General features: G+C 36.9%; 1 protein-coding gene across 6 annotated transcripts in view; it reads right to left on the minus strand.

Annotated features, from left to right (window-relative positions):
- LOC124795329 (protein NDRG3) overlaps positions 1-15,675 on the minus strand; it is a 547,589-nt gene that overhangs the window by 368,001 nt on the left and 163,913 nt on the right. For 4 of the 6 annotated variants that reach the window (XM_047259310.1, XM_047259307.1, XM_047259306.1 and 1 more), the window contains one exon: positions 8,017-8,067. The exons of the other annotated variants lie outside the window; for them this stretch is intronic. In XM_047259310.1, the coding sequence (XP_047115266.1) occupies positions 8,017-8,057 (41 nt within the window). In that variant the 5' untranslated portion in view covers positions 8,058-8,067. The remainder of the gene's footprint in view (positions 1-8,016; positions 8,068-15,675) is intronic. 6 annotated transcript variants of the gene reach the window in all.

Here is a 15,675-nt window from a genome sequence, read left to right on the forward strand (position 1 = left end):
CAGACGTAGCTAACAGGAAATCCGCGGCAGACGAGTATTGCGCCCACACACACCGTGTACGCGCGGACATCGGTAACGGTGCATCCCCGCCCGTTAGCAGTGCCTTCTGGCTTCTCGCCGCCAGGTAACGGCAAGGGGACGCTCTGCAGCCAACGGGCTCACAAAAGCAGTCCAGCCGGATACTTCACACGCTTCCTTGTGGGTGAAGCCGTGCATTCTCTCGGCGGGGAAGTTGCCGTTCACAAACGGTTCTTCCTATTCAACAGTCACGGCCTTCAAGTATCTGCTTCCACTTCCTACTCTGCAAGCCCCTTCCGTATGGCATTCCCTATAGCTTCTAATTTCTCCGATTTTCTTGTCGTGGTCATGTCGCAGGATGTACACGAGAGGAAATAATACGTTGTCCTAATCTTTCTGTGGTGTATGCTGTCAGAATCTCAAGTCAACCCTCAGTAATGCACAATACAACTCTTAGTGTCTGCCACTAGAGCTTGTGGAGCATCTCTAATGCTCTCGCATTTGCATTAACTTAAAAATGCTGTGCTGTTGGAGCTTCTTTTTGTCTCCTATTAATCCAATGTGGGAAGAGTACCAGTTTACGAGCAGTACTCAAGACTCACCTGAAAAGTGTTCTGCAAGCCACTTCTCTCATGGATCAGTTTGTTTAAGATTCCCCCAGTGAATCTGTCTGGTATTTGCTTTCTCTACAATTACTTTTATATGATCATTGCAAGCTAGGTCACTCTGGACAGTTATTCCTAGATGTTTAAGTGTAGTTAATGTTTGCATTGATTTGCTGCCAATAGTCAACAGTAGTGGATCTCTTCACCTATGTATGCACAGTAAGTCACATTTATTTATGGTAATAGTCACCTGTCAGTCCCTATACTAACTGTCAGTCCTCAGTGTCTCTTCCTGAATTTCACGGCAGTGTTCTGGTGTTGCAACCTTCCTAAAGCATGGATTTGAAGTTTAGTGACCACATACATCAGTCTGATCTCTGTTGATTCATTGTGAACCCAAGTCAGCAACTGGTCAAATATTTAACAAAGAAAATCAAGATACAGCCATGTGATTTGAGTAGTTACTTTATTGTAATTTCACAACCAGTTTCATCAACTGAATATGTCATCTTCAGGCCCCATATGAATCCATATTGGCATACTTGAGCCGTCGGTTCGTGGATGTCATGAAGTCATATTTCAAGTGCTTTCTTCGAAGACTCAGCTTGTGCATTCATTACATGCAGATACTGATTGTTCCACTATGCCAATAACGACACTTTTCAATTGCCAAAACTAGCTTTAAAAATAAAATCTCAAATCGCACGACTCTCTGGCCTTTTTCCCTGTTAAATAAATCAATCTTTTTCTTGCCTCCACCTTCCCCACAATTGAACTGGAATAATTCTGAGGAAGTGTAATTAATGCTCTAAAGAAGTTTCTTCTGAGTCACTACCTCATCTGATCAGTTCTTGAGTGATATTTCTGTGGTCTGTGACTAGACTCATCACAAGGAGGACAGTGGCTTGGAAACACCCAAAAAACTGCACTGTAAGGCATTTCAAGAGAGACCGTAAGCAATGCAGAAAGCCTTACTCATGAAATTCTGAGTGTCTATGCACCAATACACATACTGCCATAATGACAACAATGAAAAACTCTGATGGACAGGTACCAACAGTCCTCTCTCCTGCACACCATCAATCAATGAAATAGATGATGAGGTGGGGGGTGGGAGACAAATCTGTTACATTATGTGCCTTTTTATACGCACTGCACGAGAACTTGTGAAGTAAAGATGCAGATGTCACTCAACTGTGTGAAGCAGTAGAGGGAGAACATGATTGTTGTACTTTGTCACTAGATATGGAAACATTATGCCAGCATGGGGAAATGAGAGGGTGTGAACTGCTATCTTTAAGTTTCTTGTGGGTGTTCCTGGGACATACCCTCCTAATATCAGCAGAGTTCTTTTGACAATACCGCTGCCACTTCTTCCCACATACTTTACCTTGTGCTATTGCTTCCTCTAAAATGAAACTAATTTCTTGATATTAGAATTTTAGAATTAATGAAGAAATCTATGAGAACATGCCAACTCTTCAGAATTTCCTACTATGGAAATTCCTGGAAGAGCAGCTTGAATATTTCTCATAGGTATTTCCAATTTCTTTAAGGATCTTACTTTATTCCCTATAAGGAAGTGGTTTCCTTTACACTTCAGAGCCTATCATGAATCCATTTAAATTTACGGTGAAGGGTGATTTGTAGTTTTCACTTTCACTTTCATAGTCATGCTTTCCAAGTACATAAAAATACTCTGTTTTCACAGGGAACATCTCAGACAAAGTTATAGCAACTAGCATGAAGACAGTTAAGTAAGTGTCTTGCTTTTTTGGTTCAGGAGGTTGTCTTCAGTCACAAACGTTTTATGGTCAGTATGGGAAGAAGGTGTGTAGAGCATCACTTTAATCTGTTAGAACAAGGTGAAACTGACAGCCTGGCACTTAAGTTTTCCTGATATTTTCTCTTCTGCACTTAAGAAATTGTTTTTGCAACTGAAAATGTACTCTTTCTACATCAGTACTTGATCTTCCAGATTTTTTCTTCTTCATTGTATTAGCTGTCACCAAATGTACCCTTGCAAACACACTATATTACATACCACATTTCCACCAATTCAGTAATACTGAAAATGTTCAATTATATCTCAGATGAAGATGAGGACATCCATCACTTAACATTGAATTTCACATTCCTCCAGCCCTGCTGCAAAAAATTCATCTTGGTAAGTCGCAATTACGATAATTGTATGTACCCACTTCAGCGTGTTAGGTGTTAGTTCTCTCTCTCTCTCTCTCTCTCTCTCTCTCTCTCTCTCTCTCTCTCTCTCTGTGTGTGTGTGTGTGTGTGTGTGTGTGTGTGTGTGTGTGTGTGTGTGTGTGTGTGCGTGTGTGTGTAAAGACACATCATATAACTTACTACCAAATCTCTCTCTGTGTATTCATAGCTGCACTGCAAAGTGGGTTCTACTATCAGTATAGACCACCCATTTCACATGCGTGATCAGCGGAAAACTTTTGTGGCTTGCTTGTGGCACATGTACCTGGAGGCACTAAACAACCTGAAAACATACTACTTTTAATAGCTATAACTATTAGTACGCAACTGAAATAAATACTGATGTAATGTTGTTCACTAATATGTCCTCAGTTATCAACAAAAAATATTTGCACTTACACATTTTAACACCTCTATAACTACCTTTGTAGTCATCTTAATACCGATACACTAGGACTTTTGTTGCTTTGTCGTCCACTCATTCTCTAATTATCAGATTGAGTATAGCCTACAGTACTTTCTTCCAAAGCTTGATGTAGCTGCTGTGATCATTGTCTTTGCATTATAAATAACATTTCTCATACTGCACAAATTGGTTCAAATGGCTCTGAGCACTATGGGACTTAACTTCAGAGGTCATCAGTCCCCTAGAACTTAGAACTACTTAAACCTAACTAACCTAACAACATCACACACATCCATGCCCGAGGCAGGATTCGAACCTGCGACTGTAGCGGTCGCGCGGTTCCGGACTTAAGTGCCTAGAACCACTCAGCCACCACGGCCGGCTACTGCACAAAGATGATATATGAGGGAAGCTACACATCCATGTGCAAGATGCAATCAACTATTACATAAAAACCACATTAATGGCAAAAACTGATATGCTGCAAAACCACCTTCAGATTCAATAAGAGCTATGAGCATACAAATGGAAATGGTCACATGCCTAAGGCTTAATCCCCAAGTTACTGATGCTGCATTTCATTAGACACTTATAAGTCATAATATGATGGTAAAATACCTCTGAAATAAGAAGGTAGTGAACTATTAGGTAATACTGTGGTGGAAAAAAGGCAGATTTCCAGAGAAATTTTGTTTCAAACTGTCTTGTTGGAATATAGCATTGGAAAGATGGTAGAGGAAATACGTCAATTTGGATACCACAGCTTTTACTTAAGAACAGCCACAACTTTAGTAAACTGAGATAATTGCTGACACAGAAAGCTTCTTCGTGCCAACACATCTGTCATTTACAGATAGTAGGTGCTGACTAGTTTCTCAGAGCTTCAGGCTCTGCAATAGCTACATCAACAGCACAGCAAGCTCATCATATGCTGGATGTTTGTAGATTGATTCTACTTTATCTGGTCTATGATGCTACCTTTTTTGTCTACTTCACAAAAATGTGGTAACTACAATATTTTAGATCATGATTCACAAACGTCTTTTGGTTACCGTCCTGATGGAATCCTATATGTATCCCGTAATTTTAATGGCCGCTGCAAACTAAATGCATGTGTTTTTTTTTCTTTTTTTTTTTCTTCCAGATCCTGCAACAGTAAATTATAATTTCTTGTCAGGCTAGTTTTCCAGTAAAAGAAGTTTTCACTTTTATTATTTCCTTTTCCTTCACAAAATATTTTTTTTTTTAAATTTATTTTATGTTGTTTACCATGAGCTCCACTTAGTGATCAGCAAAATCTCAAGGTTTGATGGAACACTGATTGTGTAGTACAGCTTTAGACAGTTTTTCATCTATTACGTATATGTAACAAATGTGTTTATAATCACTTTGTATTTAACGAACACAAGGTAAAGACTTAAATGGAAATGATTGCATACTCAAGTAAAAATTCATGTCCTCTTGTGCATAAATAATGTAATCAATTTGTAGGACTTAAGTAATAAGAAATTGCGGCATTTACTGCTCAAGAAAGTCTCATGATCAAGCAGACATATACATCATTCTAAAATAAAAACAACTAAAAAATGTAACAGGAGTTAACTGAAATAGTTACATTTTAGTGAAGTTAGCAGCAGATGAATGCTTAAAATGTACCTACTCAACATAACATTACTCTATGCTGAGGCAAACAAGCACAGCAAAGGGCTGAATGCTATTGGTTCCACAGAAAAATATATAAATTAAGCTCGAAGCAGAACCAAGAGTTGTCATTAGCCAAATACAATGGCAAAGGACATTTCTTTATTCTTGAGTATTTCAAATCCCCTGTAGCTCTATAATTTCTACATATGTTAATTATGTAGTCTCTGTCTCTGGTAGTGAACTAGCAACTGATCTTTAGACTGCTTTGTATTATTTTTATGTGCAAGAATATGGAAGTGCAATATTCAAGAAACTTTTCAATAAGCTGGGTTTTCTTCAAGTTTCATTTACAATGGCACTCTTAAGATTGTGTCAGTTTGACTATTTAAATGAGAAGCAAAAGAGGTGGTGTACTATATAATGAGTCTCTGAACACACAGAAAAGTTTTGCTGGTACTTTCATTAAAATTTACATCTTTCCTTGATGACAATAAGCTGAGCCAGCTCATAGTTATCACTTTTAAACGTAAGAATTGAATTTTACTTTGTGATGTTCATTATCAAATAATAAATGAAGTCAAAATTATTTCTGTAAAATTTATTTTTGATAGATTGGCATGTGGAACATAATACACCCTGCTGATAAGAACACAACAGGATTAGTAACACTGTTTTTATACCAATTTTTGGAGCTGGGGTGCAGAAATAAGTTAGAAGACAGTACAAAAACATCGATGTCTCATAAACTGTATTCTCAGATGAACAAATTCGCAAATAAACATATTATCCTTCAGCTCACTTATTTAATAAAGTACTTACTGGCATAAAACAGCATATGATATAACTAAAAAACTTCTTTTTTAAAAAAAATCATTTGGTCAGCTTGTCACAGTATTGCATTCTGTAATCTAAAATTCAATGCTTCCTTTGTTAACAGTAAAAAATGCAGAACTACATGTCAATGTGTAACGTATACAATAAAAGGATAGCAAAATTTCAAAATAAATTCCGTGTTGAGCAGAAATATTTCACTTCAATAAGAAACATTCAGTCAATTCATTGCTTCAATATGAAGCAAAGAAAATCATACTTTCAGGCAGTATATGATAATGAACATGACAGTAATACTGAATTACTATAAATATTATTACTCAAGTTAGTGCTAAGTAGCACTTAGATCCCATGATATCAGCTTACTTTCGTGCTAAGCTTCAAATACGCACAATTCACCGGGCTGCATTAAAAATCAAACTAATGTTCACCAATACAATCAAGTTATCACCCAGCTCTTGAAACAGGCATCATTAAAAAAAAAGTAAGACACTTCATCACAAATAAAACTTCCACATTTTAGTGGATCAAATGAAATATTAAAAAAATTCAAATTTGCTTTAACAGTCGTCTTCCTAACATTTTCAAATAGCCCAATTTCCATTTCACAAGTTATTATTTATTCTCAATCAAATTAACCTCCAGTTTCACAATATAAATAAAAGACAGCAGGTATATTTGAATTTTTTTCATTAAGAGAATTTGCTAATGAATTAGGAAAACAATTGCAAAAAATATCATTGAGAAGTGATATAAATTAACAACAGGTAATTTTATAAGAGTGTAACTAGATATGTGAAAACTGGGCAGCCAATGACACTGATACTTTTTATATAACAAATATAGTATCATCCTCATTTATTTTAGTAGATAAAGCACAGTATCCTTTCCATCTCATAAGAGCCATGTTCCAGCACAAATTTGCACTGTGTAGCTCAAAATGTCCACGTTTCCATCATATCTCATCATACAGCAATTAACTTAGGCTACATATTGTTAAATATAAAAATAAAAAAAACCTGTATAGTAGATAAAACACACATAACACAAAGTAATATACAGAAATGCTCTCCGTAACTGTTTAAGACAATTGAACAGACTGTAATACTCAAACACTATTATTTAAAATTCAAAGTACATAATCTTATCACACGTTATTTGTGTACCTCCAGCTGTTGAAAAAATTGCTATATATGCAGATCTTTATTCCAGTTAATATAACCAGTGATACAGATCTTTTCCATAAAATATACCAGGAACTACAGAAAACACAAAAACAATTCCTAATGAAGATACAAAAATACTTTCAGAGACACCAGGGTCAACATGAAGTTTCAGTCAGTCTGCGAAGACAACAACATAGGCAGTTACTCCAAGGTTTCCTAACTGAGAGGAAGCCTTTATTGTCCAAAAACTCGCAATGAATTGGGCAAACCTTACTAGTGCAGTGAGATTCTCATCAGTCTTTACATGTTTGTCTCTTGTTTGGTAACATTCACTGTAGAAGTTTAAAATTTCCCAAAGAACTGGCAATTCTCCTCTGGTGGCATATGATAACAGCGGTCATCATTCTCCTCACTATATTTAACTAAAATACAAAGAAAAACAAATTCAGTACATGTGAAAGTAAAATGGGGACTTATGTTTTATATAAATAAAAAAATAGGTGTTCAAACATGTAAGGACTAACAAGAAGCCCGCTACCAGTATGTTGCATAACATGCTGAATGACCCATAATGAAAATTTGAGTAGATGACATGCATTTTATGATTATACTTATTTATGAGCCTCACTGTGGAATATTTACAAAGGTAGTTGAGCAATGAAGATCTAAATAATTTATGTTAGTTAGTGTCCATGCTACAATGAAGTACTATGAAAGAAAGATTTGAAGAAAATGGTTCTCTAAAATTAGAGTCCTACTACTAAAATCAATCATCTCTTCAGAAAAAGAAATCGAATGCAGATAATTTCCTTCTTAGTGTCATAAGGTAAGCTAATTATCTTATTCTAAGTTTCCTTGTGAGTAGACATCCTTAATGCTTATTCAATTTGAAACTATGGTGTTACTGAGTTCGAAAGATTGTTTTGATAATACTGATGTACAGAAAGTACATAGTGGAACAATGAACAATGTGTATGTAACTGATGCAAATAACAGAAAATAAACACTTGAATATGTTTAATAGGTGCCAGTACAGTATTACAGATCTGCAAACCGATGGAACTTTCAACCGGTCCCTTTAAAACCACCACCATGATACACTTAACACAAAGTGCATGTTCCTTACCCCAGCAGTGCTGTCTCCTCAGCCGATGTAGATGCCGGCATTTTGCGGTCCCTAAAATCAAACCATAGTGTGTGACAAACAGCAGTGGAGCCAAAGCATACCTCATTTCCATGGGAGGGTAACCTTTGAAACTTAACGTCTCAAACTAGTGCTGCATTCAAACTAGGGGCCAGTACTACTAATCAGCGAAAAACACTAAATTCAGTATCTAAGGATTCCTCTCTTGGTGATAGCATGGTTCCACAATCCCATCAGATTAACTTCAGCCAACAGAGGCAAATAATTAAGGTCAATTTCCATTTTCTGATAATTTGTAGCTATTGTTATACAAATTCTTTATCACAGATTAGGAATCCTCAGGCATGAAAACTTAACACTACAATATTACTATTTAGATATAAAGTCACTTCAAAGTAATCTCTCTAAATAACGAGTTTAATGATAATCAGCAAGAAAACTCCATGCATAAAAAGCAGAATAACTGCATTAGATAAAGTACGTGTAACAACAGCATGACTGAATACAATATGATATCAAGCATTAAGGCCTTCTACAGCTTAGCGTACTAACATATACCAAACCTGGAAGAGTAATGGGTATTGGTTCTTCCAATCATTAGTAGCAATGAAATTAAGGAAGAATTAGAAAAGAAAATGTTATTTTTATATGAATATGAACAAATAATAGAAATCATAGCTGTTCAGCAATGCCGCCTCGTCATTCAGTGCACTTTATACAAAAATACAATTACATCTATCCCTAAGGAGAAAAATAGTTCTTTTGATACTTGCACTGAAAATTAATTTCAATGGTGTGTATCTATGAGGTGGTAAGACCCATGATTATACGATAACAGGACGAGTGACTATTCTGCACTGGTATGAATGCCATGTTAACTCTTAAAATTTGATGCTATTGCACAATTTCTTAATAACCCTCCTAGACGAAGCAGACATAAAAACCTTAACTTTCTAATCTTTGTTACAATTTTGAGGCAGGTTCAGAATCTCAGTGAAGGCCACATCCCTGATTCACATGGACTTCAACAGGTGAGAATATTTCGAGAGTAAGAGTGACTGACCAAAGTCAGATGACACCAGCTAGCACATACACAAACACTGTTCATAGTTTTTCCCACTAAGATGAATGTCAAATCGTCAATCATTTGAGTTGTTAGGGACTGCAAACTACAACAGGAAATGTTAAATGACACTATATAAACTATATACATACTTCTTTTCAGAGAATGATTCAGAGATCAATGAAGGTAAGAACTGATTTCATGTTGTCTTTGCATCATGGGAGGAAGTTTAGATAGAAGTAAAGCAGTGTACCAGGATTTATTTGTGTGAACTGTCAAAGGAAAATACATCAGTAGACAGATACACTTAAAGAAAACATGCCTACATGGTGAAATAAGAATTGAATTCAAACAACACTAATCCACACTATAGATGGGGTGAGTTAAATACAAACATTATGTCTAAAATAACATTCACTGAAGAAAACTGTACTTCATTTAATGGTGCCCCATTTCAGTGTTAAAACTTGTCAATGCACAACAGTTGGACAAGTTGCTATTACTGCATGTGGCCACGGAAGAAAGGTTTGAGACTTTTACTTGCAAAAACTACGGGACTCAGTTTTGGCCTGCATGTGGTAATGACCCTTAACTAACAGCTATCAAGTGCCAATTTGTATCTTCAACATATAGCTAACGTCAAAGGAAAGCAGAATACTGTAAACAAGTTAAAAGTGTACCGGCCAACTTATTTTAACAAGGCACCAGGTCAGTTACACAATGAATTAACTACTGAAGTTCAAATCACGTACAGATATTAACATTTTGTATTTGGCCAGCTAGAAACATGATATGATCTTACTACACCAATTAGGTTTACAGAACAGCTGTTTCTCACATGCAAGTTGGTTTTGTAAATTTTATCAAACTCTTCATAATTAGGAAGAGAAACTGGAGAGAAAGGAACTTCAGACTCACTGTTCAACGCAAACTTATTGACACTAAAAGAGAAGTGGAGAGGAAATGTAATTGCGAAGCAATGGGCATATACAGAATGACTTATTCCAGTAAGAGATGACATTCCTTCCAAGTGCACAATTGTTACTTATGCAATGAAAAGCACAAACTTCATATGGTTCAGAAAATTAGAAGTCACCCATCAAGCGAAGCAAATAAAATCCTAGATATGAAACAAATGGTGCTCAGAGCAGTGCTAACTGACCTACATTTCATAGAAATTAAAGGATAAAGCAATCAAAAACATTCCATTGAAAAGCTGAATGAAATAAGTGTTAGTGTCAGTGGTGTTGAGAAACAACTGAAATCATTAAAACTGAACAAACCTCGAGGCTCCTATGGAATTCATATCAGATTCTACACTGAATTTGCTGCTGAGTTAGTCCCATTTATATCTATATTCTATCATAGATCTCCAAAACACAAAAAAAAACCTGTGCCCAGTTATTGGAAGAAAAAACAGGTCACACACGTCTACAAGAAGGGCAGCAGAAGTGATCAACAAAACTACTGTCCTATACCCTCGACACTGATTTTTTGTAGAATCTTATATTATGAGTTCAAACATAATGAGGTATCTTGAACAGAACAACATCCTCAGTGTCAACCAGCATGGATTCCGAAAACATCTATCATGTGAAACCCAGTTCGCACTTTTCTCACAAGGCATGCTGAAAGCTTTGGATCACAGCTGTCAGGTAGATGCACAATTTCTTGGTTGAACAGCATCTGAGTCAGTACTACACCAATGGTTATTGTCAAAATTATTATCATATGGGGTACCAAGTGAAATTTGTAGCTGGATTGAGAACTTTTTGGTAGGGAGGATGCAGCATGCTATTTTGGATGGACAGTCATCATCAGATGACTGTGCCCCAGGTTAGTGTTTTGGACCCCTCGCTGTCCATGTTTTATGTTAATGACCTTGCAGACAATATTAACAGTAACCTCAGACTTTCTGCAGTAGATGCAGTTATCTATGATGAAGTACTGTCTGAAAGAAGCTGCACAAATATTTAGTCAGATCTTTGAAATATTATAAAGTGCTGCAAAGACTGGTGGCAATTTGCTTTAAACATTCAGAAATGTAAAATTGTGCACTTCATAAAATGAAAAAACATACGACCCTATCAATGAGACAATGCTGGATTCGACTAACTCATACGAGGGTGGTTTAAAACTTTCTCGGCATCATCACAAGAGGTCAGTGCTAGCGCAACGAGTTGTTCACATGATACTCATTAGACTGTTGCCTGTAAACACGTGCCATGTCATTGCTCTTTGAAGAGAGCTGTGGCAATGATGTGGCTCTGTTGTCAATTACGCGTAGTGATTTGTGAAGATGGGGTGGGGGGGTGGGGGTGGGGTGGGGGGGGAAGAGAGATCCGAGCAATGATTAAGTACGTCATAAAGAAAGGTATGAAAGCAAAGGATATTTATGCAAATTTCCAGAATACACTGGGGGGGGGGGGGGGGTCTCTTCTCCTCCACTCCTCCATATTCAGTTATTTCCAAGTGGACAAATGAGTTTAAATTTGGTCAGGAGAGCTTAGATGATTATCCATGCAGTGGTCAGCCAAGATGTGTCACTACTCCAGAAATCATTACAAAAGTGCACAAAATTGTCATGGATGATCACCAATTGAAAGTGCATGAAATTGCTCATGCTTGCCAGATGTCATCTGATAGGGTATATCACATTTTATCTGAAGAATTAGAAATGAAAAAATTATCTGCAAGATGGGTGCCGCGACTCACCGTGCGCTTGCACACATGCCGTCGCCGTGGCAAAATTACACGAATTAAGGTATGAATTTTTGCCACGCCCATCTTATTCACTTGATATGGCTCCGTCAGACTTCCATCTCTTCCCAAAACTGAAAATTTTTCTTTGTGGACGAAGGTTCACTTCCCCGAAGAATTGATAGCTGTAGCTGACAACTATTTTGCAGGCCTGGGGGAAACTTTTTCCAGATAGGATCAAGGCACTGGAACATTGTTCAACCAATCTACAAGGAGACTACATTGAAAAATAAATGTTTCAGTGACGTACGTAATTTTTTCCTATTCTGTTCTGAGAACTTTTCAAACCAATCTTGTACAAATAACTGGGTGTAACATTTTGTAAGGATATGAAATGGAATGATCCCACAGGATCAGTTATGGGTAAAGCAGGTGGTAGACTTTGATTGCGCTTCCCCACTACTCTACCAATAAACCAGTCAACAAAAGATACTGCTTACAAATCGCTTTTGCAACCAGTTCTAGAATATTGCTCAAGTTTGTGGGACTCATACCAAATAGGACTAATATGGGACATTTGACATGTATACAGAGGGACAGCATGAATGGTTACACATTTGTTTGACTCATGGGAGAGCGCAGAGAGACACTGAAGTGACTGAACTGGAAGACTAAGATACAGAAACTGTCCTGAGAAAGTCAATTAAAGTTTCAGAAACCAGCTTTAAAGGATGACAAGGAATACACTACAGCCCCTAAGAATCACTCACACAGGGATCATGAGGTTAGAATAATTATTATAAGCACAGAGGCATTCAAACAGTCATTTTTACCATGCTCCCTACATGAATGGAACGGGAAGAAACACTATTAACTGGTACAATGGGATGTACCCTTGGACATGCACCTCACAGTGGTTTGCCGAATATAGATGTAGAAAGTGGTAGCATAATTGCCTGTGAACAAAGTTATATGTCACACAGAAGGAAGACTTGTCCATTCATCCTGACTTAATAGTTTTCATGCAGCTTCTGTCAGACTGAAGTCTTTGCTTAGTGGCATACAACTGGATTTCAACTAGCAGTGGCTAATTTGTGGATATGTAGATGGTAGCTTGCTCACACTAACACTCATCAAAGTACCTCATAGGGGTAAGGAATTAGTTTCAGTGCCTAAGTGTGTTATGAAATGGCATCTACTGCACACTTAGTAAGCTGTTCAGCTCTAACTTTCTGCCATAGGAAGATTGCCATGGACTGATGATTAAGTAAGGACCTATATGGCAAATCAGACTTTTGCACGTAACTACAATTAGTTAAAATGTACTTTAGTCACTGTGCTGATGAACTATGGAATGTGTTTAACTACAAGGAAGTCATTGGGTACTTGAAAAGAGAAACAGCAAGTTTCACACATCAATGGTGCCAACAAATGAAGGTAATATCTTACAAAATATAAGTAGTTGAAGATATCTACAGGTTTTTGTGAAGTGATAATGCATGAAATACTAGGTGTCCTCTACATGCTTAATACTCTCTCAAGAGTGCAAGGAGAAAATATTTTGGCATACGGAAGACAGTAGATGTCAAATAATTAGGTTGTTGCACAACATGTACAAATCTAAAATGTAAGTCACCTGTAAAATTATTTTTGTTCTTACTGCTTTAAAGGGTAAAAAACCTAATTTAGAAAGTTCATCACAAATGAAAATTTGTCCAAAGTTTACAAAGGGTCAACCATCCCCAGTTTCAGTAGTTAATTAATTGGATACCTAACTGATATGTGGCTGTACTTTTTTGAAGATGATTAACATGAAAGATGTCTCAATAACTGTAATTGCAGATAAAGTGTACAATTTGGTATTCCATACACGGTGATTAAAGGTGCAGAAAACAGGTGACAATACGAATATAAGAACATATGGAGAGGTGCATTTTACTTTAAGTATTAACTGTGAAAATGGTGTAACAGTAAGAGATTATTTTTTGTATTTGCTTTTCATCACCAAAGCTTTGGACATTTCAAAACAAAAAGACTAATTATTGTGTGTGCCATTTTGAATTATGGGTGGGATGTGAGATGAGCACTAACCATGGAAAGTAAACAAAAAACAAGAGGTGATGGAATAGAGTATCCCAAATTCATAAAAAAGGGGCTGTAACTCATCTAATGGAAAAGTTATAATCAAAAGATACAACATATTTAGAAACAGATGTGCTGCCGGGAAGTGCGTTGGAAGCCTTGCTGCTCATGTTGAATATAAATGACCTGGTAGACAGTATTACTAGTACCATCCTTTTTGTAGATGATGCAATTATCTGTAATGCTGTAGTGTCTGAAAGAAGCGGCATAAATATTCCATCAGATACTGATAAGATTTCAAAGTGGTGCAACAATTGGTAATTGCTTTAAATGCTGAAAGTGTAAAACTGTGCACTTCACAAAACAAAAAAAAATAATATCCTACAACTATGGTAAGAATGAATCACTGTTGGAATTGGCCAACTCATAGGAACACCTAGGTGTAACACACTGTAGGGATATGAAATAGAACGATCATAAAGGCTCAGTCATGGGTAAAGCACGTGATGGAGTTCGGTTTATTTGCAGAAAACTGAGGAAATGCAGTAAGTCCACAAAGAAGATTGCTTACAAATCACTCATGCAACCCATCCTAGAATACTGCTCAAGTGTGTCGGACCCATACCAAATAGTACCAGCAGGGGACATTTATGTATACAGAGATGGGCAGCATGAACAGTCACAGTCTTGTGAGACCCATGGGAGGCACACAGAGAGATTCTCAAGAAACTTAACTGGAAGACTCTTTAAGATAGACATTTACCAATCCGAGGAAGCATACGTACAAAGTTTAAAAAAATGGTTTTAAACTACGGCTCTACGAATATGCTAAATACCCTATGTATCATTCATATAGGTACCATGAGGGCACGATTAGATTAATAACAGCACACACAGGGGCATTTAAACAATTATTCTTCCCATGCTTCACACGCGAATGGAAAGGGAAGAAACCGTAATTATTTAGTCCAATGAGACATACCCTCTGCCATGCACTTCACAGTGGTTTGCAGAATATAGATTTAGATGTGAAAGATGTTACTCTTTCAGGATACCTTGCAATAGTTAAAAACTGGTGAATATAACATAAATGGATGACAAAATATGCCAGAGAAGGTGTAGAGTAGATGTAGAAGCAGAAAAACTTATGGTCTTTCATGCAGTCAGTGGCAGAACTTCTTCAATGAGAAGAAGTCTTAGTTGGTAGCAGTCTGAAAATGTCCCCTCAGAGCCATCTACACCACAACTAAGAAAGTTTGTGGCTGTAATCTTACTATGCTGTTTATTGCTCTCATGGGTGGATCTTTTGCAGATGAGATCATGAATGGAATCACTCATTCAAGAAAGCATAAAGCGGAGGCCACATTTAAAAAATGAATAACTACAGAAAAATCTCCTGCCTTGTACTAAAGATCTGACATTTCGTGATACTGATTCTTAAAATTTTGGGGTACTAGGTCTTGTACCTCAAGCCAAATATGATGGCAACAAATTTAACTGCAAGCTGGAAAGCATGCAAAAGCCAGCATTTTGTGGAAACATCCACAAATTTCCTTTGCCTTCACAAAGTCCAAGCACACTTGTACAAGCACTTGTTTATGCTTCGAATATTATGTGGCGCTTGGTCCACTATGTGCTTTGCTGTTATGATGTGGAAAAACAAAAAAAAAAAAGGAGACACGAAACATTACTTGAGCTATAAAGATGGCTTAATCAAATGAAAAATTTAAGCTCATATTAAGTTACCCTGTATTTGAAGTTATATCATCATGAAAGATAGAATTACTTCAGTAACA

This window comes from Schistocerca piceifrons, chromosome 4 (assembly GCF_021461385.2).
Source record: "Schistocerca piceifrons isolate TAMUIC-IGC-003096 chromosome 4, iqSchPice1.1, whole genome shotgun sequence".
NCBI lineage: Eukaryota > Metazoa > Arthropoda > Insecta > Orthoptera > Acrididae > Schistocerca > Schistocerca piceifrons.